Here is a 27,030-nt window from a genome sequence, read left to right on the forward strand (position 1 = left end):
TTCGGGTACTACCATGTGGTCACGTAGGCACAATACGTAGAAAAAAAAAAAAGGCAGTGTGCTTCGTGGTTACTCTCTCAGGTGAGCGTTCGCATATCATACTCTCTTGCAACAATAGCGCGAGTTTTCCGCATTCAACTTATATGACGACATTATAAAATATCAGAAATTATACGATAAAATCAAGCCCCGACTTATCCGTGAGTACATACGGTAAATATTCTTCTGCTACAGGGAAGGCATATGATGGCCATGCATGACTAACACATCCACTGTTAGGCAAGTTGTGTGATGTTGTAATTGGGTTTTGGACCTTAAATCCACAAAGATACGAATACAATCCCACCTGTGACCCACTTTGTGACTCTGAAGCAAATCTATTTATGCGGCCTATGCTCTAATGGTTGAAAAAAACAAAAAAAACCAAGTACTGTATTAACAGTTGTACTGTATAATGAGATGGTACTGTAAGTCACTTTGGATAAGGAAATCAGATATGTGACAATTACAGGTGAGCATACGCCATTATGGTACAGGTTTAGCTTCAGTAGCATTTAGAACAGCTCTCTGTTCCTGGTGGTAAATTAGACACAACACTTTAGAAGACATTTCTTTGTTTCACGTGGTGATGCCTCCTGTCAGTATACCTTCAATGGTGCGATGATAAAGTTGAAATGACGATCTACTTGTATTCAATCAACTAATATAAACATAATGGTGCATGTATCCTAAAATACTTTAGTGAAATGACTTAAAAAAAACCAATCCTATAATCACAATCTACAGAAGAGCCAAAGAGAAAATGTTAAATACTGTATGACCCACTGGGAGATAGTGATTTAAGAACAGCTGTAATGCAAGCATGATATCCAGCTCAAGAATAAAAAATATCGTCTCTGTCTGATAAAAGTCATAATAAGTACTTTTCTTTACACAGAACTGTAAGGCCAAAGTGATAACTGGGTGGGGGTAAGTACTTCAAACAGCAGCATCTTCCCCAAATCTAAAACAGCAGGGGTTTTGTACAAAATCCACAGATAATCAACTCATCATTAATCCCTTCACATTTTTTTTTTTTTTACAAAACTAATGAACACAAAAGTGTTGGCATTATCTGTGTAGGCCAGAAACATCACAACTTTTACTTACATCTTGTGACAGCTAAGCCTTCATTTTATGTAGTAAAAGGACACAACAATCCAAAAAAGTATCACGGCGAGCTTGCATTTATAACCTGTAAATATGTAGGTGTACTAAACAGAGCACAAACGTCTTTTGGAGTGCATTCTTACCCTTTTCCACATTTCGGGTTAGGATTATCTGACAGAAACATTGGCAAGAAATGCATAAAGTCTTCTCCTTGTGGCCTCTTTTTACCTTCTTCATTTAGAGGACGACAACGAACACAGGTTGGGTTTACAACTGAAAAGCAATTATGACTATTTTTAATAAACCAGCTTTATTACACAATTCTAATAGGTAGCTGCAAAGTATTTATAACGTGATAATAACTAAAACAATTTAATATTTTGTCCAAGTACAGAGCTGATTAGGGACTATTCAAATCATCCTATATATATTTCATAGAAAATGCTGTGTATGGAACAAATAAAATCTGCACAAGCAGTCAGGTTGTAGACAGATTACTGGCCTCATTGGCCACAAGCAGCAAATCCCCCCATCAAAGCTTTGCATTTCCATGTTGTAGCACTTTTCATCTTATTTTTCTGCACAAACTGTAAATGAATATAAAATTTATAACATGCACTTCTTCAGACTAAGCCAATATCGGTATCTTGGTCACAACTGACAAGCTTCTAAGTCATTTATGTAAACCCATTCTAAGGTTGTCTTATCTACTGAATACACAAGCAATCTGATGAGAACCAGCACTTCAGTGCCAGAAGGTAAAATATTAATATTTTGTTATATTAAAGTGATTTAAACATGTGCAAAACAACATAAAAAGAAATGTATTGTAATTATAATAGAATCAGAAGTAAATTATATATAAGTTAATTATATATATATATATATATATATATATATATATATATATATATATATATATATATATATATATATATATATATATATATAAGTCTTGGATCTCCACAGAATGAAGATGCACTTAATACAGTACAATGTATCTTAAAATTCAAACTTAAATTCTCATAAACATTTACTTGTTCTTACCGGATGCATTGCAAAATTCTCCTGACGTGTTGTAGAATCTACAGCAAGTAGACTGTGGTTTAACCCAATCAAAATAATCATCAATCCACGAAGATGGCGAAAATCCAATTCTCGTGCTAGAAGGAAACATGCACACTTTGTAGAAATTAAACTATTTGTATTTTCCCTATGGAAGCACTGAAAACATCTACCATTTTTCTTAAAGTCCCACTCCATAAATTATAAGATGGAGAGAAACAAATGCATGCTATTTATTACTATACATCCTTTTGCCATCTGCCACTACATTCTGTTGATGGTAAAAGTGTACATTTTAGACAGCAGAGATATTCTTCATTAAAAACAAGTCTTCAGTAATACAGTTATGCCAGTCAACATTTTGATTTAGCATCCATAGACCAAGGCTCGGCTCCTACCTTGTACACAGCAAAAAGTGAAATCTAAGCAAGTAAAAAGTATTTATATCATGACATTAAATCTTATTGTAAGAATTACTGACTTATCAAAAAATGTGTATTTACGATTTTTTAGCCTACTTTAAGAAGTGTTTAAGTAAATTTTGCTTCCTCCATTGGCAGATATTACTGCTAAATAAAAGCAAAACAACTCCCATTTCAACTTTTTTTTCTAGTTTTGTGTATACATTTTTTACAGTGTAGATTAGGCTCCGGCTCATCCCAGTTCTAGAAGTGGATTTAGTAGATTCAGTAAGGCTCATAAAAGTATAAATACTTCATTCATAGGTGGTGTATACTGTATACCCTGTGCTACGATCTACTGTCTCAAAATTGATTAAAAAAAAAAATAATCTCTTGCTCGAACACAAGTTTTTTAAAGGCTTAGCTCACTTCCTCCAATTACTGTAAATGTTGCAAGTCAGCGTTGTAACACTTACAAGAAGAAAGAATCAAATTAAGAGAGTGCATGGCCCTTCAACATTTTACTACCAAAAACTGTTCCAAATGTTCCTTCAAAGAATTGGCTATGTTTTAAATAAAAGTGGCCATTACTTTATCTTAGTTACACAATGTTCTCTGTCACAAAATAGCCCAAACAGCCCAAAAGCAACCTACACAATGAAATAAAGAAAAAGAAACAAAAAGATAAACTGTTTCAGAAATAGGTTTGGTTGGATGTTTAGCTGGATTAAAGGATATTCATCATTTTTAACTGACCTGATCAAACTCCGCTGGATCTGTTGGCACAAACCAGCTATTCTAATATATACAGCTGAATGTGTGCTTGTCCGCTGTGCAAATCTCGCCACTGAAGCCTATCTTCACAACATTTTGCACAAATTCTCTCTTTATACAGGGGAACGCCAGAGGCTTTGTTTGGTACCTGACCCCAGACAGCACCAGTTCATGTCTCTCTCAGTTACAAATAAATATTTCTACAACTACAGCTACTTGTAAGACTTTTGATAATCCATTATAAAAAAAGGGAAAATGTGATCCTATATCAGATGTTCCATTAAAAGCTTATAGAAAAATTCTGACTATCACTAACTGAAGCTCAACTAACCCTAATTGTAATTTCTTCATTCTCTTCTTGTTAACACCTGTAATTTACCTTAAGGCCTGCCTGGAATAATTATGCACTGTGTCTCCAATTTAGTCTGGCTTTAAAAGTGGAAATAACAATTCACTTGTTACCTCGCATGTATTATATTCAGGATTTTTTGTCCTTCTTATTGAATTAGAAAGTTATGCATGAGGGAAACCAGGAATCAGTTGACTTGTTTAAACCAAAAATGAAGATGTCATTAGTCTGAGCTTTTAATTAAATGGATTTATACTAATTTTGTTTCTATAATGTACACTCCATATTGCATCATGTACATTTTGAAAGACTACCAAGGTGATTCTGCAGATCTCTGGAAGAAGTTATCCATCCATCCATTATCCAGCCCGCTATATCCTAACTACAGGGTCACGGGGGTCTGCTGAAGCCAATCCCAGCCAACACAGGGTACAAGGGAGGAAACAAACCCCGGGCAGGGTGCCAGCCGACCGCAGGGCACACACACACACCAAGCACACACTAAGGACAATTTAGAATTGCCAATGCACCTAACCTGCATATCTCTGGACTGTGGAGAGACATAGGGAGAACATGCAAACTCCACACGGAGAGGACCCGGGAAGCGAACCTGGGTCTCCTAACTATGAGGCAGCAGTGCTACCCACTGCGCCACCATGCTGCCCTGGAAGATGTTATTCCTGATGTAAATCTCATATTAGACAGCGATATAAACCGTTCCCAGATTTTTCAGGTAAGGAAGATCTTAGTTCACTAATCATGATGCTGGTAAGTGACAACATGGGCATGGCATGTAGATTAGCATATGCAAAATAAGACTTTCACTGTAGTCTAAACATGTGACAATAATGATTCTATAAACATACAATATTAATATTATTTTTGTTAACTGTTCTATATTGTGGTTTAAATAATTTTGTATTTCAAAAATGTTTATTTCAAGCAACTTACGTAGTAATTATGTAACTGAGAGCTGAAATAAAATCCTTAAATTACTGTTTAAAAGAATACTGCTCATGATTTATAAAAGTGTGTTTTCAGTTACCATGCACTTGCTATTGTGTAACACCTTGGCAAATCTTTATTTCCAAAGTAAAATTTAGCAAATGTTTCCTGCAATTTTTAGTATTTTCTAAAACAAACTCCAAATGCCTTCTGTATACACGTGAGTACTTACTAATTGCTGATTTCAGCAGCTGTAAAGATGTGCTGAACCAGAGAGTTATTATTGCAGCCCACTCCGCCACACACCATATTCTGACCCTCTTGAGTTTTGTAGTCGTGCCCTTCTTTCACCACGAAATAAACTGGTGGACCGGCATGCAGATAATTTCCTAAAGACTCAAAATAGTCTAGCATGTAGGAATCCTGTTAAGAGAGAGATAAATGTGATACACCTTAAATGCTGCAGGAGAATGGAGCAAAAGAGATGTACAGAAGAAAAGCTCAAAATGCCAGTACAGTATAAACATGATTTCTTAAAAATACAAAGATGACATGCTTTACTCTTTTATGGTCACGCTGAAAACTAAATGTGCCACTGCCCGTCTGCTCCACAGGAGAGTGCTTTGTCTTATATATTTACTTATATTGAGCTTGGGTTTTAAGGAGCAACTTTGTCCTCACCTCTGAGGCTCGTAGTTCTCAGTAAATGCGCTGAATGTATATACATTACCATTTATAATGCAGATATTTAGCTGTTTAAATAACCTGCTCACAACCCTTTGCTTTGACTGCCTGTCTTTCAGTGTTAGATTTATAGATCTGCTGTTTTAAAGCGTGACTAATTAACACTCCATGGGCCAGTTATGAACGAAGCATGCATGTGACTCCAACTTACATCTGGCATTGAAATCTTCTGATCCAAGCCGATCTCCACTTTGTTAACTACTGCAATGCTAAATGACAAAACGCCAATAAAAAAGGCCACCTGTAAGAAAGTAAAAATTGAAGAAATTACAAAAAGTGAAAACCCAGTATGAAAATTACTGGCCACAATGAAACTCTACTTCGAAGATACATAAGCATCCACTCCCATTAGTTTATCTGGAATTTTGTAACATAAGCTTAAATTCGCTTTACAAGGTAGACGAAAAGAATATTTCATAAACAAATGAAAATATTTAAAAATTGATTTCTACAATGTTTGCTCGACTATATTCCCGATAAAATGTATTTTTAAAGTTCAACTTGGAAATTAAATGTCCTTGAATCCATCTACTTTCGTTATGGACACAGGAGCTACAGGCAGGAGGAGTCCGTCATGAATAGAACAGCAATATAATTCAAGGCACATTTGTGTATTACCATTGAGTTTAGACTCATCAGTTCTCCTCGCAAAAGCATCTACTGGGATGTGCGAGGAGACCAGTGTCCCTGGAGAAAACTCACGTAGGCAAACAGAGCACATGCAAAGTCCAAGCAGAAAGTTATTGCACTTTGAGTGATGCAATACAATTAACTATTAATCCTGTATGTCATCTTTAATTTGATGCTACTAAACTTGCACAATATTCCATTTATTCAATTTCTGTAGCCTTTTATTTTAATACATTATAGTGCATTAAAAAAAAAACCAAAATATCAAACAATCCACATTAAACGGTAATACAAATGACACTTGCTGCTTCTAAATTACTGTATTATACTTGTCAATTACTGTTTAAACATGGTACAGCAAGCTTTCTCGTTTAATTTTGTACTATTCTGATAGGATCAAATCATCACACAGTATTAATATAATATTTTTACTGATAAATGTAGTATGAGTCTAAAACAAACTTCCCTACTGAATAGATGACCACAAGTCACTCTAAGTCAGTCTTTTCATGAATGGAAAGGAACGCCTTATAATTATTCGGAAAACTTTTGACAGCTCTCGCAATTGAGACTTGGTTTTATGCTTCTTATTTGAAATAGCCACATATTATCTGGAAGAATCATTTTAAGAGTCTGCATCATCAAAATAGAAAATAGTTTAGACTTGTTTTATGTTCAGGAGCTACTAAAAGATGTAGTGCACTAATAAGTCGTTTTTGCTTTGAGTATCTCTGGCATTTCTAGGGCCCAAGCTGCCTCATTTATGTGATATTTAAACAAAATGTTAACAAAGATTACAAAACAATATAAATATATGTTTCCAGTCTTGAAAACATAATTTTAAGACCATACAAGAATTAATGCTAAACATTAATTAAATAAATTAGTGCTACCTAAACCAAACAAAATATAACTGGCAATTTTTCTACATTTTTGCATGTGGATGCAGGATAAATTCAACCAGCTAAAATCTTTCATCATCCACTAGCAAAAGGCAATGTCAAGCAACTAAGTATTCAAAAAAAAAAAAAGTGCTTTAAAATAATAAGGAAATAAAATTAATTGTCCAATATTTAAAGCCTTAAACCTGAAAAGATGCAATAAAAAAGTGGATATAAATGGCACATAAATTATTTTCACCTCTTTGGGAAAAAGAGCTCTCAATACAGTATTATTTATGACAACAGTAATAATTATCTTGTCAGCATTATTCAATTGCCAGTTAAAACTGCAGTGTAACATTCAAATTTTTTGGCTACCTCAGAGTTTTATACCAAAATCCAAAATACTCTAAAAGACTTACCACAATGGGACGGACCCATTCCTTTAATATAAATGGAGCATATAGGGTTTTAAAAAATATGAAGAGAATTCCATCCGATTTGTGCTCACTGTTCTCCGTCTGCTTCACACAGCACAACATATCCCACCGATTACTCTACCAAATATAACAGAACAAATATTACTTCTTATAAATTAAAATGCCCAATAATCTAGCATTAGACTCTGCATTTTGGGACCTAAATAGATCAACCTTCAATGTGCATATAATTATAACTGCTAATATAATTCAACTTATAGGCTATACTACCTCAATTCAAAAAATGGTAATGGCTCTACATTTAAGAAAATTGGGCATATTACAGGATTTGGTAAAACCACATGTACATTTTGTTTTGTCTTTTTTGAACAAAAATTTTCCAAGAAACAATAAAATATAGGAAAGTATATGGGTTAACTTGTAAGGTTTTTTTTTTTTTTTTACCTCCTGTCGTCTGATGTCTAGTCCAAGCAAGCTCACAAAACATGTAATTTGAAGAAGAAAATCTATAAAGACGGCCATTCCAGCAAAGAGGGAGAATGTGCGTACAGCTGGCATAGATGATAATGCTCCTACAGCAAAAAAACAAAAAATCTGGATCAAAAAAAGTCATGAAATAACATTTGGTGTTTGCTTGATGTCTAGCTAATATTTTGACATTCCAGTGCAATATTCTAGAACATACTTAAACAGAATCTTTTGAACACAATAATCTTCTAGGCTTTGCTTGAAGCAAGGTCCCACAGTAGCTTTGAGGGCTGTAAGGGCAGCTGGAAGTGTTAGAAAACTTCAAAGCAAACCTGTCATCTGTCCATGTGTGAAGAGAAAGACAGAGCTAAGTAGCATGCTGTTCCACTATTGACGACAGAGGACGAAGGACAACTGCTTAACAAAAAATATTATAACCTGCAGAAGCCAGGTGTAAAATGTTAACTACACCTAAACTACTTTTATATCATTTAAGAAGGTAGCTAAAGTTGGGTGTTGCTAATGAAGAGCACTTAATTAGCTGGAAGAACCTTTGGCAACTTAGTTCAGGAGCATCCACACCTGCGGTAACACCATTTCAAGAACAAAAGAAAGAAACCTGCAGTAATCCCAGGTAAGGACCTTCTCACAAACAATCGTAGATAGACAGCTGCCAGTTATCCAAGGAAATTTACCCAAAGTTGAAACCTTATGATGTTTAACAAATTCTAAAAACTTCAATCCTAAATGTAACAATGTACAGGCCTCTATAAGCATGGTAAATGGTTACAGCTCAGGACTCTATCAACAGACAAAAAAAAAAAACACTGAACATATATGGTCTTCATTGAAATATAGCCAGTATTTCACTGCAAAATAGGCTGTGCGTCATGTTGTGCAACCAAGTGCACAGGATTTGCGTAGTTGCATTGGAGTGAACCACAAAACTTCTAGGCGTCATCAGTTTAAATCCTAGATGGTGTGCAATCTTTGTGGAGTTTCCCATGTTAGAAGTGTTTTTTTTTTTCCCCTGGTGCATTGGTTTTCTCCCATATTTTAAGGACATTCTGATCAGGCTCAGTGGTATTTGTATACTGTACCAGTGTGCCTTTGTAACTGTCCATTACCACTTGTCACAGCATGGTGGACCATCACCTGTTATAATGAGAAACCCTACATAATCTTAAAATTTCAGTTTGCCAAAAGTATTATCATTTTAACAAAATTTCAGTTTGCCAAAAGTATTATACATCATGTTAATAAAATCTCTTTTTTACGTCTATCACACAAACTGTGATTCATTGTTTTTCAAAAATAGTACAAAAGATCACTGCTTCACTTCATACTATAAATTGGGTTTTAGATATAAAAACAATATGTCAAGAGTTTTAAAATAAAACACTCAGACTGTTGTAACTATAGATTCTAACGGTCTTCCCTTCTAGCAATAATTAGTAAGTGCAAATGAACTATACAGCAATGTCCATCTGTACAATTAAGACAAACAATAATAACAGGAACAGACCAGACTATTAGTCTTTCTCGATTAAGAATTAGGTGCTTTAGCACTAGGGGAAGTAATAACATACATTTTGGAGGTTCCCAATTACTGTGTACTGGAAAAAGTTGGTCAACCTAAGAAAATAAGCTGATTTAGAAGACTAATGTAAAATTCAATAAGGAGATCTCTCTTTGACCAATTGGGGACTATGGGATAAAACAAACCAATTGTTATAGTATCTAAGTGGGGAATGCCTCCAGTTTAATAAACACACTGTGCATCTTTAAAGGCCATGTGCACAAATCCAGGGAGATGTTCATAGTAAATTCCACTTACAGAGAATTTTGTACCCCAGGGGAACAAAAGGTGTGTAAACAGGAACAAAGCTTTGAATAGAAGAAAACACCTGATGAACACTTTTTGTTTTTAATAAGATCTGTACAGACTAAGTTCTCTACGTCAAAAACCTAAAAGAAAATGAATGTAGAAGCCTCCTAGAATCATAAATCATCCTACAGCATGTTGGCATATACTCTAGTTTACAATTAACTCCAGTTGATAGCAATGGGGACTGAAAATGGATGAATAATTTAGGGTAATGTATTAACTCAAACATTCATACTCTCCATATACAACATAGACCAACTCTACTAACCTAGGAAAAAAGCAACAGTTTCAGACAAAGATGACAAAAACATGCTTGGGGCCACTTCACCAAGGACTCTGCCAATCTGATGATGTAATTCTTCATGATTCAGACGCTCATCTCTCTGTGAAGATTAATAAAGCAAGTGGATTAGTCTTTGGTTTGAATGAAATGAACAGAGCTAATATAAAAAGTTGTTTAAAGAATGCAAATGCAGTACAGTATACTGTATGTATTCATTATAAAATCTGTGTACTGTATACCAATCAGCAGAAATGTGTTGGTCTGGGTTTCAAAAGCCACAAATATTCAAAGAAAGAATGCATCCAGAAACAAAGGGTCTGTAAGGTATGTGAAATAAAAAGCTGGTCTAACTTGTTAGTGGTGCAAAATTAAAAAATGTACATACTGCGCATGTATATATTTATTTTGAGCTACATGTTCTTGGTGGTAAATAACCACATTCATAAAATAAAAAAAAATTTACAGGTGGTTCCGTGATATTTAACTGTGGTAAGTGTCACTTCCAGCATGCATAATTTACACTTCCCGTTTCATTTTTCACCACAGTTTTGGTTCTCTGATGCCAGTATATGATACTTCATTAATGAAAGGTAAAATTGCTCATGTTCACAGAAAATCTTGAAGAAAAGGCATCCATTATTACTTTTTATATGTGCGTACCTACTGTATATGACTGCATAGAAGGGTGCTGTTTGATCAGTTACAGTATGTACCTCAGAAAGGGGATGAAAGCAAAAAACAAACCATACAAACACACCCCTTTACAAACCACTTTCAGCCTGCATTGTTGACACCTATGCATGTGCCTATAGAATGTTCTCCATACTCTGGACCTCCTATTCATCAAAAGAAGTGTTTTTCTTCAATTCTCCAGTGGTTAGTATTAATAATGCATAACCTACTGCAAACTGTGTTATTATTTTTCTGATGACATATGTTGGAAACTTCCTTTGAACTGCGTACCCATAGACACACACACACACAACTTATGACCCAATCACAGGCAGAAGTCAGTTATGTGGAAATGATCAAAATCAGAAAATACCTGATAGGTCTGCACAATGATAAAGATATTGTCCACTCCAACTGCCAGTACCAAAAATGGAATAACTTCAATTACAATTAAGGTGAGGGAAATTCCTGCATAGCTGAAGATTCCAATGGAACAGGCCACAGAACTTAAAACAATGAGAATACCAGCAATGCCCAGGGATATTTTTGAATCCACCTTGGAGAAGAAAATATTACAGCTAAAAAATCTTTATACCATGTTTATAGTGCAATTTATTGTAAAAGACTATACAGAGCCATGTTGAAGTTACAATTGGTAAACAGCTACAGAAAATGAATGAATGATTAAAATGTGAACTAATCATTACAAAAGAAAAAAAAAATCAAAGTTTACTTACCAACAGCCTATGGAGGCTCTGGATGTGACCCAAGGCCAGGGATATATACGCAAACATAACAGCATAGCTTATAACAACAGTATGTATGTCACTATTACTTTCTCTGTTTATTTCATCCTCAATACTCCTCTCAGAGCTGAATGAAATAGACAAGTTGGAATTGCTGTAGCTTTTCATAAACATAATAAATCTACAAAACAAGAGAAGAAAATAAAAGAAAACGAATACATATGATGCAATTGTATGAAATACAAATGAAATTGTATTATAAACACATTAATGAAAAAAATCTCTTAATCTCTCCTTCAAAGCACTGGCTGATTAATCGCACATACATTAAAATCCCCATTCTTAAAATATCTATTTTAGTAATAAGTGAATGAATGAATGAATCCTTACTCTTTCTCCCATGCCAGAGCTCTACCGAGTTTTTCTGAGTCATTGTGGTAATTGTTCACAGGGAAGGTTATCACCAGAGCAGTCGCATTGTTGTAATTTTCAGCTATCATATTCAAACAAAACAAAAAATAATAAATTATAAACTAAGAAATAAACATAATCTTGATAGCCCACTTCTCTTGTCCTTGATGATTTCATAGATGGTAGGAAAAGAGGTAAAAATATTCTCTTAAACCAGCAAATCACTGTCCAGTCAAGGGTGATCCAACTTATTTGCAATTCCATAATAAAGGTTTTTTGTAAGGTTTTTAAAAATTTTAATAAAAAAATGGTATATATAACATCCATTTTACATTTGTTTTTTTTTTTATTTTGGCACTGTATCAAAATTTTCTGTCAGTATACAATCTTAGGATTAAATACTGAATCTTACCATTTCTTACTACTAAATAACAATCACTTGAATGTGGTTTTGATTCAAATATTTCATTAAATCACCAAGTTCTCGTTTGTAGCAGCAAGGAAAACCATATATTTAAAAAATGTCAAAATCCAGTCTAGGACCATGATTATAGTCTTCTAAAAAATGGCTTCCTTTAAAAACTTGGCAATTTAGATTAATCCCACTCAACAAGTGTGCTATCTTAAGAGATTTACGAATAAATTCCAAATTTGAATTTCCCAAGGGCGTTTTTAAACAAAGCTAGAATCCCAGGTCAAGGCCTAGTATATTTTCAGGAATATCCCAGACTGCTGTATGTGATCAGTGCACAAAAATTGCTCGACAAACTACTCAATACATTACAGCATTCATGTAGACTTATGTGAGAAAGTGAAACAATCATACAAAACTCAAAACGGACCTTCTGTTCACCTCTGTCCCCTTACTTGGGACGACAGTTTCACATGTTGATGCACAGACCTAGGAAATGGTTAGCCTGGGAATTTTTTTGGTGACATTTGGGAAAGTGGTTACTGCCAGTTCAGTTTTTTGCTGTATTTGTGGCCCATGGTAAAAAAAAAGTGTGTATAAATTTAAGATTGCCAATTTCTAGCATTGTGTGATGTCCTAGCACTAGCAAAGCAGATGGTCAGATTATTCTTTACTCGAATGACGCTACAGTCTTTGTGACAAAGTGCAAAACCATTGCGATTTCAAAAACATACAAATTACTCTAGCACAGAGAGATTTCTCAATGCATAATGATAAAAAAACCCATTATTTCTATTTGTGTATTACACCAAGGAGAAATACAATAAGAACATGTACTCCTTACTTATTCTACTTTTGAAATAAGCTATGTCCTAAACTTTGTCCTAAAATTGTGGAGGCACAAGTAGCAAATAAATTAGACAATTTAAAGGGACAAGTTAAACGCAGATGTATAATACCCACTTATCCATTTTAATAAAACACTAATCTATTTACATGTTCGTGCTTTATACAAACCTAATATATTTGCATATACTTTAGAGTACCATTATCCAGCCTGCTATATCCTAACTACAGGGTCACGGGGGTCTGCTGGAGCCAATCTCAGCCAACACAGGGCGCAAGGCAGGAAATAAACCCTGGGCAGGGCACCAGCCCACCGCAGGGCACACACACACACACCAAGCACACACTAGGGATAATTTAGAATCGCCAGTGCACCTAACCTGCATGTCTCTGGACTGTGGGAGGAAACCGGAGTACCCAGAAGACACAGACACGGGGAGAACATGCAAACTCCATGCAGGGAGGACCCGGGAGGCGAACCCGGGTCTCCTAACTGCGAGGCAGCAGCGCTACCCACTGCGTCAGCGTGCCACCCCTACTTTAGAGTAGCTGTTGTATATATAACAAGTGTTTCTTTATACTGCTTTTTCTATTCAAATCTTATGATATACAGAAACAAAGAGTGTAGAGTGTTTGAAAAGAAGCTTGCCTGTATTCTGTTGCAAATGGTACCAACAAAGACTCTGTATAGGAGTCTTGTCTAACAAAAGAGTGTTTTATTTCAATTTAACTCTTCTTGTTTGTATGGAAACCAAACAACTTTTGTAATTAAGCTGCATAAAGACTATACACTTAAAAATTATTAAATAGGTAATTCAATATTTGTTAAATATTGAGGAAAAAACTGACATTATTAACAGAAGCAAAACAAATCTGTAAATATAGAAAATTATCAATAAAACAAGAATAGAATATAGTGCAACAAAATGCTTTCTTTGGCCAAAACATTGTGCAACACAGCCACCTGACAGGGACGTTCAACTGACACAACATACTAGCATTACGAAACAACAAATTTTTGTACCATCATAACCTCCCAGCACTAGCCAAGGAAACACAGGTCCACCAAATGTTCCCAGACATGGGTCGTGAAGCAATGAAGTATCGTTCAATGAAGCTGGTGCCCTAAAAAAAAAAAAAAAAAATTATATATATATATTTAATGCACTAGGAATAAACTTATAATAATCTTATATTGCCATATTGTAGATATTTAATTATTCACAAATACCTACTCATAAAATACACACTAAAAGCTGAAAATAAAATATTCTTCTCAACCTGAAAATCTGTAATACACTTCAGAATGTACTATTAATTAAGGTTATTTATTTCATTAATTTTAATAATTCATTTAATTAATGTTATTTAATGTTATTAATTTATTAATGTGCTATTCATTAATTCAGAATGTACTACTAATGTATTAATATACTAATCCTGTGATGTCCATTACAAAAATTATTTTCTCATTTCATATAGAAATATGTCTACTTGAATATACAAATAGTGTAAAATGCCACATATAATTTGATATATTTGCAATACTACCACAACCATTCTAAATAAAGACGATAACCTATGCTGGAGGACTCTATTATATACAAGATGAGCGGATATCCAATAAGCACAGACAAAGTTTGATATCACAGTTTTAGTGTGGTAAGAGCCAATAAAATAGTGCACTTTTGTCATACTCCGTTATTAGTGAACATCCACCATGCTGTGTTATTGGTAATTCAGAGCTACAAAACATTAATAAGGCACAGTCCTGTCTCTAAAGAAACAGATATGAAAATAATAGGCTTTTATCTTCAAACCAACTAAAGCTGCATTAAGAAATGTAATTAATTTCTAGTTCATTCATAGCAGTGCATACAACTAAAATACCAGATTTTTTCATATTTCAAGGCACAAAACTAAATACAGAGGAGTTTGCCTGCAACAGAGGAAAAATTTTCTAGACAACCTACTATGGAGGTATAATTATGACACAATAAATACATTTACTAATCACAAATCAATAACTACATTATCAAAGGTACTGTTTGTGCTTAATTCACATGGCAAACACTAAATATGCCAAATTATCATCTTACCTTACACAGTACAGAAAATGTGTGTGGTAATCTGCATAGACATAAAATTCATCTCCAATTGTATGATCCAAAACTGAATGGCTATTTTGGAAGTAATTAAGGACACTTAAGATGGTGCAGTTATTGTTATATGGAGAAAGTGGTGCCAGGCATATATCCTTTAGCATTACTGTCTCATTTCCGTAGGTGGCCTGTATATTCTCAATGTCATTCTGGAGGTCCAGTACCTAATAGCACACAATCACAAATGAGTCATTACAAAACTTAATTCAATGTAACTTATTTATATTATAATATTAGAGACCATAAATTAAATAAGGAAATGACCATTCGATTAAAAGCACATAATCTTGCTGGATATGAATCACTGTGGACATGAACTACAAAACATTATTACAAAATTCTAATTTCCTAATTCATCTAACAGGCACACATATAAAGGTGTACATTTTTGTTTGGGGGAAGCTGTGTACAAATTCCAGAAAAAAATCTTGTAAGTACAACGTAATTTATACTAGTCTTACAACTAACTGCCTTTCCAAAATCTGTACACACACAGCTACGTGCAAATCTGTTTATACAATGCGAGGTGTTTTCCATACAGTCATGTTTTATCACATTGTGGCTGGTTGTCAAACTCCTTGAAAAAGCCACAACTGGAAATATTCACACTTGTTGTTTGTTTGTGTGTTAACAATGTTGAAAGAATGCTTTTGATGCAAATATAGCATTTATAATAATCTTCTAAAATTAAAATTTGTCAGTTTTAAAATGCTGAGATGAAAATTTAAAAATGAGAAAAAGTGAAACTGCAGCAAAAAGTGGACTGCTTTTGGCCTATAGAATAATGAATAACTGTAAATTATCTTAATTCATAAAACACTATTCATGTAAATATATAGTAATAGAGCACAAAGCTAAATGCATGTTCCGGTTCAAGTTCAAGTTTATTTTGTCATTCTAGCCATATCTAAAACAAAAAGGGACGAAATTGCATTAGTCGAGACCAGAAAATGTGCAGAACGGGAAAAGGGAAAAAGACAAAACAAAAAACTCAAAAAGTAAACCAAGACAGAGCTAAATTCACAAAGTCCAACCAATACTTATGCAAAGGAATTAGTTAAATACCGGAACTATGTCTAAAAATAAATAACTGTGTATAAAAACTGGCTTATTAAGCATGTGCCTGTTACAGAGAGTCTAACAGTTTTATTACCTGTGGAAAGAATCAATTGCACATTCTGGCTGTTCTTGATTTTATGGAGTGATATCTCCTACCAGATGGCAAGAGATTGAACAGTTCCTGCAAGGGGTATGAGGAGTATCCCACAATGCAGACAGCTTTCTTCTTGCATCTATCCTTAAAAATGTCCTCAAAGGAGGGGAGAGAGGCCCCGATAACCCACTCAGCCATCCTCGCCACACAGTGCAGAGTCTTCCTGTCGGACACACTGCAGTTTCTGAACCAAGATGTCAGGACACTCTCAATAATGCCCCAGTGGAAGATGGTGAAGATGGGAGGGATTCTCGTTCGCTTCAGTATACATCTCTACTTTAAATTATTAACCACTTCAAAGAAGTTATTTGCTATAACTTTCATATAACATCTAAATTGAAGAACTATTATTATTACCTGGTGGAGGATGTCTTTAGCTAAAGGAGGTCCAAATGGCACATTTGATCCTTGTGGGTAAGGAGAATAATTTGTGGAATTTCTGTGTGGTGTAGTAATTATAAGTTGTTCAGTACGGAAGAAAGGTCCAAAGTGGGAGTCAAAGTAGTCCTTTTCTTTGCGGGCTTGACTACTGGGAGATGACCACAGCTGAACAGGGTCAGTGGTTATCTTCATATGAGCAAGGCCAGAACAACAAATGGCAATGAACATCAGTGTCAGCAGGACAATTGGGAGTGGATGCTGAACGCAGAAAGAACCCCACGAAGAGAACAATAGGCGTAAATAGTTCTCACATCGTTCACCAATGGTTTCGCAGCATGCTGACGGGCCTGTAAAAGGGTGAACATACAGGTGTAAAAAATGGGAACTTTCATTGTAAATTCTCAATAAAATTATTATAAACTAAATAATATTTGCCATCTACTATTAACAAAGATATTTTAAACATAAACTTGGTGCACTTGATGAAAATAAAATTGCACATAATTTTGTTTTGCAACAATTTTTAAAGGCTGATTTTAGTTGACTTTGGCAGGTATATTTCTATCTTTGGACCTGTGACGCTTTCATGATTAGGACAAAACATGAGGGAAGTCTCAAGATTAAAAAGAAAGAACTAACATTGCTTTATAAACAAAATCATAACACTGTACACCAAGCACTGACAACAGTTAACCTATAATAGCATTGCAGTAAAAATTATTTTGTAAACTGCACATCATAATACATTCAAATGATGTATAATGCAGTTGGATATTCCCTAACACCAACCTCAACAATGACAAAAACTGTGATGCACAGACCTTTGATAATATTTAAGCACCATAGCTTATAATACAGGTCAACACTTGCTGCAAAATCCTGACCAGTGACAAGCAAAAATTGTATACTGGTATCTACAAGCAAGAGGCCCTGAAGTTAGTCTGTTTATGAATTTGAGGAGTTTAAGTACCTCCCTTCATTATAAGTGATGGGAGAAATGATTGGCAGACTAGATATTGGATTAGTTAGAGAGAAAGCAGCAGTACTATATGGTCTGTACCAGACAGCACTGCTGAACTAGGAGTTCATTTGTCAATGAAGTTCTTGAATTATTAGCCAAACTAACTTTCCATCATTACCTAGGCTTTCCACGCTGTGTTACAGCATACTGTAGAGATTTGGCTTTGTTTCTCATAGGATCACAAACAAATCCTAATTTTTTTCCTCTGCCCCCCTATGCAATTCTTGCTCATAGGAAGCCCTTGAAATTTTGTAAGCAAAAAATAGGTATGGTTTACAAAGGGGCTCTTTCAATTTATAACAGTAGTCACTGACATATTCAAATTAAGTTATATTTAGAGGTCAAAACTATGACTATGCTTAATGAGAAAAGTGTCTGCAGTCTACAGACAGAACCTTTATATTTAGATTTATTTTGTTACTTTTCTTCACTTGTGTTAATGTTTTCTTTACTTGATAGCCACAAATTCAATTACACTGTGCTAGAAAAGGCCTTTCCTGGCAGATCTAGGAGTAACTTGAAAGCTACCAGAAGAATGAAAAGACTTTTGTTGGGGTAAGGGAATTAGGTGCTGCCCAGGTCCCCTTTGTACTAGTTTGGGTAACTGTGATTCAGTTATTATGAACAACTGAACTTGTTTTAAAATTGAATATAAAATGACATTTCCACAAAGAACACAACTTTTGCAGTGAAGAGAAAGTTTCCAAATGCATTCAAAATAAAAAAAGAAGCAGGTGGTCACCTTGGTCTTCATTAATCCTGTTTATAGAATGAAAGGAACTGGTGTCCAGAATAGGCCCATACTCCGACATGATCAATCGTTTCCTACAAAATTATTAAACAATTAATGTGCATAATATTTTAACAGTTTCTACAGTGATAAGACTTCAATGTCCAGGCAAAGTCAGTCCTGGTGGGCCGCAACCCAGTTGCTTAATTAGAAAACAATCCTTGCCAATAATTTAAATATACACAGGTGTTAAATGGAAACAAGCTAAATGAAGAACTGCTGGTTTATTTTGTCATTTGCATCTTATTACTAATAAGGAGCAATTAAAACCTGTTTAAGACTAAAATAAACAATAAGGGTTCAAAATGTTAATGAGTGAGACAACTAAAGTGAAGCAGAAGTGCTTCTTATTAAGCAACTGAGTTGGAGCAAAAACCTGCAGCAACTGTGGCCCTCCAGGACAGACTTTGTCCACCCCTGGGTTAACAGATTAGTAATTAAAAACCATGCAAAAAAATTTACCTGAAAATGTAACACAAATAATTGATTTTTCTTTTATAACAAACTTTAAAATTTTCAATTGAAGGGCCTGATGAAATGGCAAAATAATTAGAAAAAGATTTATGGGTTGAAACATGGAAACGAAGGAAACATTTGTCTTTAGTGGCTATGGTTGCAGTGTGTTTAAGACAATATATATTAAGCTGCATAACACTGCTTTAGTATTCATTATGAAAAAAGTTACCATAGTCCCTAGTCAAGATATGCTAAGTGTGGGATCATTTTACAAAGTTGAAGACATTCACAAAAGGCACACCCTATTGATCAAAGCTGTTGAAGCATAAGCATTCATTCATGTTGAAGGATGCTGGAACCTATCTGAGTAGCACCAGTGGACAAGTCAAGAGTTAAAAGGAAATATTTTATGTTTTACAGGTCAAATTTGTTTTTCACAGTTATGGTATACATTAATCTGTCATGGAAAATTGTTAAAGTGAAGCACATTTTATAAATTAAAAAAATCTATCAGCTTGTTTTTGTGGTTTAAAATTGGGTCTATGAAGCACTGGTGGAAACAAGAAAAAAAAACTAAATTTACAGAATAACTCAGTTTTCAATCAAAGAATGCTCTCAAATATTGTTCTGCATCTTGAGGAGGCACACATATTGCAAAACTGTATACAAGTCGTTTTAAAACATTTTGTGTTACATTCCGACATTTTAAAATAGTCTGGCTATATCTTCACCTCACTGCCTCATCTTCTTCCATGACAACCTTTCAGGTGTCGTTTCCTGTAGCTCATTTCATGAATAGATATATTCAGTTAAGTTTTGACTTCTAACACACAACATTTTTCCTTTAACTTTTATCAAGATTATAGTACATGAGGCCAACTGGTACTCTGAAGTTGTGAAGTGGCAGCAGTAACCACTATCTGATCATACAGCGCATAACAAAAACGTTTAATTATTATAGGACTTATTACAACCCAAGCGGAGATCTAACATGATAAATCTGGTACAGAATATTGCCATGTAAAGCGCACCAATGAAATTCCCTTAGTACTGCTGAAACTACCAGACATAACAATATACTTACCTATAACACCAAGCCCCAAGGACTGAGCCGAGGAAAATCAAGAGGAAAATCATGTAAGAGATCCACATGATAACTACCATGGCATCTAACCCCAGTATGGTCCATGGCTTTTCAGGAGGAGGTGGTTGAGGCTTTGGACCACAAACTATTGAACAGTCTTGACAGCTGCAAGGTCCAGTAATATCATCCACTGACTCATTGCAGCCTTTTGTTGCATTATTCATTGGAATCATTCCTTTATCAGGATTATCTGCAAAGACAATTCAATATAACAGTTAAAAATCACTTTGCCAGTTCAATTAGAATTCAGTACTTTTAAATAATCAATACTGTATGGTGGAAAAAGCGTAAAATCTATGATGGATCTCAATTAAATATAACTAACTGTTGCTGTAATTAGGAGGTCACGAAAGGAGAAAGAATTCCAGATGACCACATAACAAATAATACAACATAAACAGATCACTTCTTACTATCTGATACATGCTCATTTACTGTACTATATTTACATTATGTGCTATGTGTGACCTCCATGGGATTTGTGCATTTTGTTGACGCAGGTGTATAAAAAAAAAAAAGAGCACCTCATGGAAAAAGTAGCAAAAAGTACTTTGAATGTGTGTTTATATATGATAAAAATACACTCATTCAGATATATTTTTATACAATTTGATACAAACACCTTGGCATATAAAATTGAGACAGGTCTATAATAATTTATATATATATATATATATATATATATATATATATATATATATATATATATATATATATATATATATATATAAAATATATATATATATATATATATAAAACCTCAATATGGTATTGCCCCGTCTATCTTCAACACTTGCATATCTGTTAGTTCTTTTGCACTCTGGGTCTTCTGACTTCCTGGCTGCTCCACAGATGAGACTGAGCACAATGGCTGACCAAGCGTTTTGTTCTATTGGGCCACACCGTTGGAATAAACTCCCGCAGTCTGTCTGAAGCTTAGCGGGAGTGACTATTTTTAACAAGAATATATAGACTTGGGTGTTTCAATGTTGTGCTTTTAATAATCTAGAATAAGTAATATTTACTTCTTTTTTTCTGTTAAAAAATTAAATTTTATTTTGAAATAGTTTTAAACAGTACTATTTTTTATATTTTGATGTATTTGATTTGTAATGCACCTAGGAGTGGCTATATTATTTTAGTCTGCTATATAAATAAAATCTAGTATTACTTTCATCTCTACATTAAGTAGTTATATGAGATAGTATTTTATTTGGCATTTGGTGGATATATAATTTACAGTATTAGAACTTGTTTTTTTGTAAAATTTTTGAATGCTTCTACAAGACTGCAAAAATAGGAAAGTCTTATTAAAGGTTATCAGAAAGTGCCATAATAGAATCATGTAAAACATTTTACCTGAAAATATAGGAGTGATGGGAAATGGTGTCTGTGAATTGTCTGTGCTGAACAAATACTGGATCCAGTTAGTTGCGTTACAGTCCTTTACATCTTTTCCACACAGTAATCCTAGAGCTTTTTCATTACTGGAGGGAGCCTGAACATCCTTGCAAGCATTATACATGGCTAGAGAGATAAAATGAACTATAATAGTTATACAAATATCCTTTACGGTGAACAAAGGCATAACTTAAATTTCAAGGACAAGACAAATAATTAATACTGTGTCAATTAATAGCTGTAGTATATGTTTTGGTATCAAATATATTAATGTACAGTTCAGCAAAAGAAAAACTGCTGTGTGAGAGAATATCATATTATTAACAAAACCAAAATAGGCATTTTCAGACTGAAAGAAAAAAACTAAACATTTTATGAAGTGTCCCATTATAATTAATCAAATACATAAAGGTGAATGGAGTGCACCATTTAAGTCAGCTATATGTAAGATTTGACAATAGCTTTTATAAAAGTAAAATACAAGAAAAAAAATGCCTTTGACCAAATGTTGATACCGGCAAATAGTATTTCATATTACAAATACAACAGCCACTATGATATAGATAAAATAAATCAGTCTCACACAATACTGCCATAATCTACTCAATGCCCTTACCATTAGCAAAGTGATCTCCAATGTAGTAATCTACAGCAATGATACTGGTTTTATTTTCTTCAGCTACTGGATCAAAGTAAGGCTTGAAAGCAGTTGCATTCATAAATTCACTCTGTCGAGGGCTGCACGTCAGCTCGCAAAAAAGGTTCATTAGGTTGAAGAAGCAAGAGGGGCACCTATATAAAAATGAATAAATAGTTAATTTTAGATTTCCAAACATTTATTATCCAAAAAATTCAACGGTACAGAGAAATGTTCATATTACATTAAAAAATCTGCTTTGTAGGTATACAGACAATTGAATGGTTAGAAAATGATAAACAAAGGTGCTAATGATCAATGACATTATGAGTTGATTGAAACAAAACTAAACTAACAGAAAAGGGTGTTGGAGGAATAAAATTAAACGCAGGATGACCAAAATAAAAAGTGAGGGTGTGATAGATGTGACCATTTAGCCTTTAGATCAATTTTTATGCCATGGTAACAGTGAGTACTGCAGTAAGAAACAAGATCGTCATCCTGCATCAGCAAGATTTTACAGCAGACAGGAGTTTCAAGATGTTCAGTTCAAGGTCTTCTGAGGAAGTACAAGGAAACAGGCAAGGTTGAGGAACAGAAATGTAGAGTTGATTAAAGACACTAAGTGCAGAAGATGAGAGATTAGTGATACCGCTATCTCTTTGAAACTAGAAGAAGTCGGTCACTGTTATCAGCTCTGATCTCACAGAAAGCATTGAAACCCAAGTCACCCTTCTGCAGTTTGGAGAAATCTGTCAGATACGGTCTTCAAGAAGAAAAAAAAAAACACATTTCTATTCAGTGGAAACAAAGTCAGGAGACTTGCCTACACAAAAAAACCCAAGGTCAAGGGTGCTGAACAATGACAGTAAGGGAAACTGGGACGAGAAATCAAAATCTGGAACTTTTGATTCATAAGGAGCAGTTTGTTTGTAGAAGAGCTGGGGAGCACTACATAGATGAGTGAATGATCTGGGACTGCGTTTCAACAAATTGAGTTGGTGATCTAGTCAGAATTAATGGAATCCTTAGTGCATTGTTGAGAAGTAGAATCCATTATGCAATACCATTTGGCAAATCTATTCAAAGCTTCATTCTGCAGCAAGACAGTGACCCTAAACACAGCATAAAGAAGAACAAGGAGTTCTGCAAAAGATGGTACACCCTACACAGATCCCTTATTGTAAGATTCTACCTGCAGAAACAAAAGCAAGCAAAATCTTATAATAGCAGTCTGCTTATTAGTCCAAGTGCAAACCATAAAAGAAGTAGTGAGGCGGCATTTTGCTGTAATGCACCAAAAATCTGGAATACTTTTAATGATCAACATACGCCAGGCTAACAGTGTGGATCATTTTAAAAAAACACCTAAAAACCCACCTTTTTAAATTTGGCTTTTTCGTAGCTACATTTTAGTTCTGTTTCTTATTGATTATGTATGCACAGAATAATCATATTCTACAGGGGTTTGCAATCTTTCTTAATCTCCACTTTTCAATGATTTAGTTTTTTTCCAGTGGTGGTGTTTTGTGCCACCACCACCACCACCTCTTCACTGGCACTGTGCAGCCACATGTGATGCTCGAATGAAGCATCTGAGTGAAGCAACTGTCCATGACACCCACTGCATCATACTTACTGTTCTTTGTAGTATTTTTTTACATTTAAAAAAATAATTTCACTATTTTTGAAAGGCCTTTTCACTCTACAGATTTTACATGTGCCTAAACAGTGGTAATGATTGGGTTTGAAAATGGATAGAATATTTATATGGACAAAGTGGACAGTGCCACTGGACGCCAAATTCAGTTTCTGTATTTCTTTTCGCATGTTGGCAATTAAAATGTATTACAATAACTGGCAATACTTTCTAAGTGATTAAAAGTGTAAACACAGTACAAAATGGCTGTCAGCTTCAGTCATATATTGTATAAATAAGAAACTATTTTCCTTTGCTAAGATTCAGATAGAGCATACCTTGAAAGGAACTGAAGGGGAAGCTGTAGGTTTCCTTTCAGTGTCTGAAGTTGTTGAACATCACAACAGAGACTGACATTATCATAGAATAAACCAGGACACAATTCCTGCAGAGAACAAAACAAATACTGCTTATGATGATGCATACATCCATATACAGTGTAACAGATATTGTGTGCATAATGCATACATGAGGTATAAAATAGAGACAATCTTGATTCCCCACATAAAATAGCAGCACTATCTATTCATCAGATCACTGCCAAAGAGCATGTATAGAGTCAAGGTGCTATAGAGGAGCCAGAATTAAATTTTGCTGTCTGTTCTGTGGGCAAAACTATAGATCCTTACAGTAAAAGTGTCTTTTGAAAATATTACTAAAGAGCAATATTTAACAGATGAACTCCTTGCACTTTAATTTTCCAAATCTACCCCCCATTTTGTCCTAACGTTAAAGTTTCCTGCATTGAATCAAACTTGTCAAATTCAACATTTATCCTGTATTGCAAAACATCTGTAACACAGCCTTTGTTTTGTTATTTTTAATGAGTAATAATGTTTTATTACCTATATCCGTTTACAAATCCAGAATTTGAAAATTACTTGCTGTTATTATCCATACTCAAGAAATTTATAAAAGACAGCATTATGTTCTTCAACGTACAGTACAATTCAAATTTATGACATGTGCTTTTGGTTAAGGATGATCCTGCAGTGATGGTCAGAGAACACAACACACCTCCTGGCAGCGGCTGTTGCACCAATGCACAACGTCCCAGAGGTTCTCAATTGGATTCAAGTCTGGGGATGGTGCAGGGCAGTCAATGGCAGTCAATCAATCCCTTCGTTATCCAGGAACTGCCTACACACTCTGGCCACATTAGGCCAGGCATTATCCTGCACCAGTAGGGAACCAGGTCCCATTGCACCAGTGTAAGGCCTGATAGTGTTTCTAATTACTTCTTCCCAGTACCTAACCGCAGTCAGGGCACCATTGCCTAGCATGTGGAAGTCTGTGTGACCCTCCAAGGATGTACCATCTGAAACCATCACTGACCCACTGCTAAACCAGTCATGCAGGATGATGTTGCAGACTGGATAACATTCACCACGGTGGCTCCAGACCCCTTCACATTTGTCACATGTGCTCTGTGTGAACCTGCTCTCATCTGTGAGGAGAATGAGGTGCCAATGGCAGAGCAGCCAATTGTGGTATTGTCTAGTGAATGACAATCGAGTTACATGGTGATGGGCTGTGAGGTCTGGTCCCACAAATGGATGTTGAGCCCTCATGTCACCCTCATTGAGTATGTTTCTTACAGTTTGGTCAGAAACTTGCATGCCAGGTAAGGGGGCAATTGCTTTTTTCAATGGGTGACACAGGTGTTGGTGTACTTTTTTCTTCAATAAATCGAACCATCATGTAAATTCTTTGTATTGTGTTTGCTTAATTTATCTTTTGTATTATACTAAACTTGTGTGTACATTAGAAACAATTAAGTGTTATGAATAAGCAAGAATTGAGGAAACAAGGTTAGGGGTACATCATTTTTCATGGTAAAAACCAAGTACTTGTAATAATGTGATAACTAAGGCAAAAAATACAGAATCTCTGAGTCAAGCAACGGCAACTGATTACAAGGTTAATCAGCAAGAGATGACAAACATTTGTTCAGCCAAAGTTGCTGCTTTAAAAATAGCTTTACTATCTAAAGGTTGTACTCACCTGCACCAGATCATATCCATCCTTGGCAAGTGGAATCGGAGGCCCTGTGTAATTGCAATTGTATTTCTTGTCTTCCATATCTGGCACTGATTCACATTCTCCATACCACACACAATGCTGGGCGACAATCTAAAATGAAAAAATATATATAATGCAAACTACTGGGTTTTTTTGGTGTTTGGGGGGGTTGGAAGGGGGTATATTAAATTTGTAATTTACTATAATGAAAAAGACCACACTAAAAGGAAAATACTGATTGTTCTACAGCCATCAATGGTAATATAGCAAAATGTAACTAATTTATCCATCCATCCATTATCCAACCCACTATACCCTAACTACAGGGTCACGGGGGTCTGCTGGAGCCAATCCAAGCCAACACAGGGCGCAAGGCAGGAAACAAAACCGAGGCAGGGCGCCAACCCACCGCAGGGCACGCACACACACACCCACACACACTAGGGACAATTTAGAATCACCAATGCACCTTACCTGCATGTCTTTGGACTGTGGGAAGAAACCCACGCAGGCACGCGGAGAACATGCAAACTCCACGCAGGGAGGACCCGGGAAGCGAACCCAGGTCTCCTAACTGCGAGGCAGCAGTGATCCCCTCTGGATAGTTTAATTAAATACTCAAGATTTCAAGGCAAAAATAAACTTAATACTTGTTCAATAAAAATGTATAAAAAAGTTAAATCCAACCATGTTTTTAAATTTATAGAACCATGACACTTTAAAACTTTTTTAAATAAACACTGATAGGTTATAGGACTTGGTCAGGGTCACAAAAAGCTTGGAGTCAGAGACTGTACCCAGCAAACACACAGTTGAAAGTCCAATGTCCTACTCACTTTGTGACACAGCCTACACTTGGCTGGCAGCTCGATTTACAATAATTTGTGTGCCGGTATGAAGTGACATGGAACAGACTGCTCATAATGGTTTCAATGTGATAATCGGAGGATTTAAGGTACTGATGTGGTGGATAGATTTTCATTTACACAAAATTTTTTAA

General features: G+C 35.0%; 1 protein-coding gene across 1 annotated transcript in view; it reads right to left on the bottom strand.

The window, feature by feature from the left end:
* Positions 1–27,030, bottom strand: part of npc1 (Niemann-Pick disease, type C1) — a 64,296-nt gene that overhangs the window by 16,854 nt on the left and 20,412 nt on the right. The window contains exons 2-20 of the mRNA XM_039754736.1: positions 26,013–26,141; positions 24,287–24,393; positions 22,289–22,464; positions 21,631–21,798; positions 20,212–20,461; positions 18,624–18,706; positions 16,837–17,207; positions 15,204–15,430; positions 14,129–14,229; positions 11,826–11,928; positions 11,427–11,616; positions 11,063–11,245; positions 10,003–10,117; positions 7,823–7,950; positions 7,361–7,495; positions 5,579–5,668; positions 4,916–5,106; positions 2,197–2,312; positions 1,293–1,422 (exon numbers count right to left, since the gene is read on the bottom strand). Of these exons, the coding sequence (XP_039610670.1) occupies positions 1,293–1,422; positions 2,197–2,312; positions 4,916–5,106; positions 5,579–5,668; positions 7,361–7,495; positions 7,823–7,950; positions 10,003–10,117; positions 11,063–11,245; positions 11,427–11,616; positions 11,826–11,928; positions 14,129–14,229; positions 15,204–15,430; positions 16,837–17,207; positions 18,624–18,706; positions 20,212–20,461; positions 21,631–21,798; positions 22,289–22,464; positions 24,287–24,393; positions 26,013–26,141 (2,993 nt within the window). The remainder of the gene's footprint in view (positions 1–1,292; positions 1,423–2,196; positions 2,313–4,915; positions 5,107–5,578; positions 5,669–7,360; positions 7,496–7,822; positions 7,951–10,002; positions 10,118–11,062; positions 11,246–11,426; positions 11,617–11,825; positions 11,929–14,128; positions 14,230–15,203; positions 15,431–16,836; positions 17,208–18,623; positions 18,707–20,211; positions 20,462–21,630; positions 21,799–22,288; positions 22,465–24,286; positions 24,394–26,012; positions 26,142–27,030) is intronic.

The sequence above is a fragment of the Polypterus senegalus genome, chromosome 5, assembly GCF_016835505.1.
Source record: "Polypterus senegalus isolate Bchr_013 chromosome 5, ASM1683550v1, whole genome shotgun sequence".
In the NCBI taxonomy this organism is placed as follows: Eukaryota; Metazoa; Chordata; class Cladistia; order Polypteriformes; family Polypteridae; genus Polypterus; species Polypterus senegalus.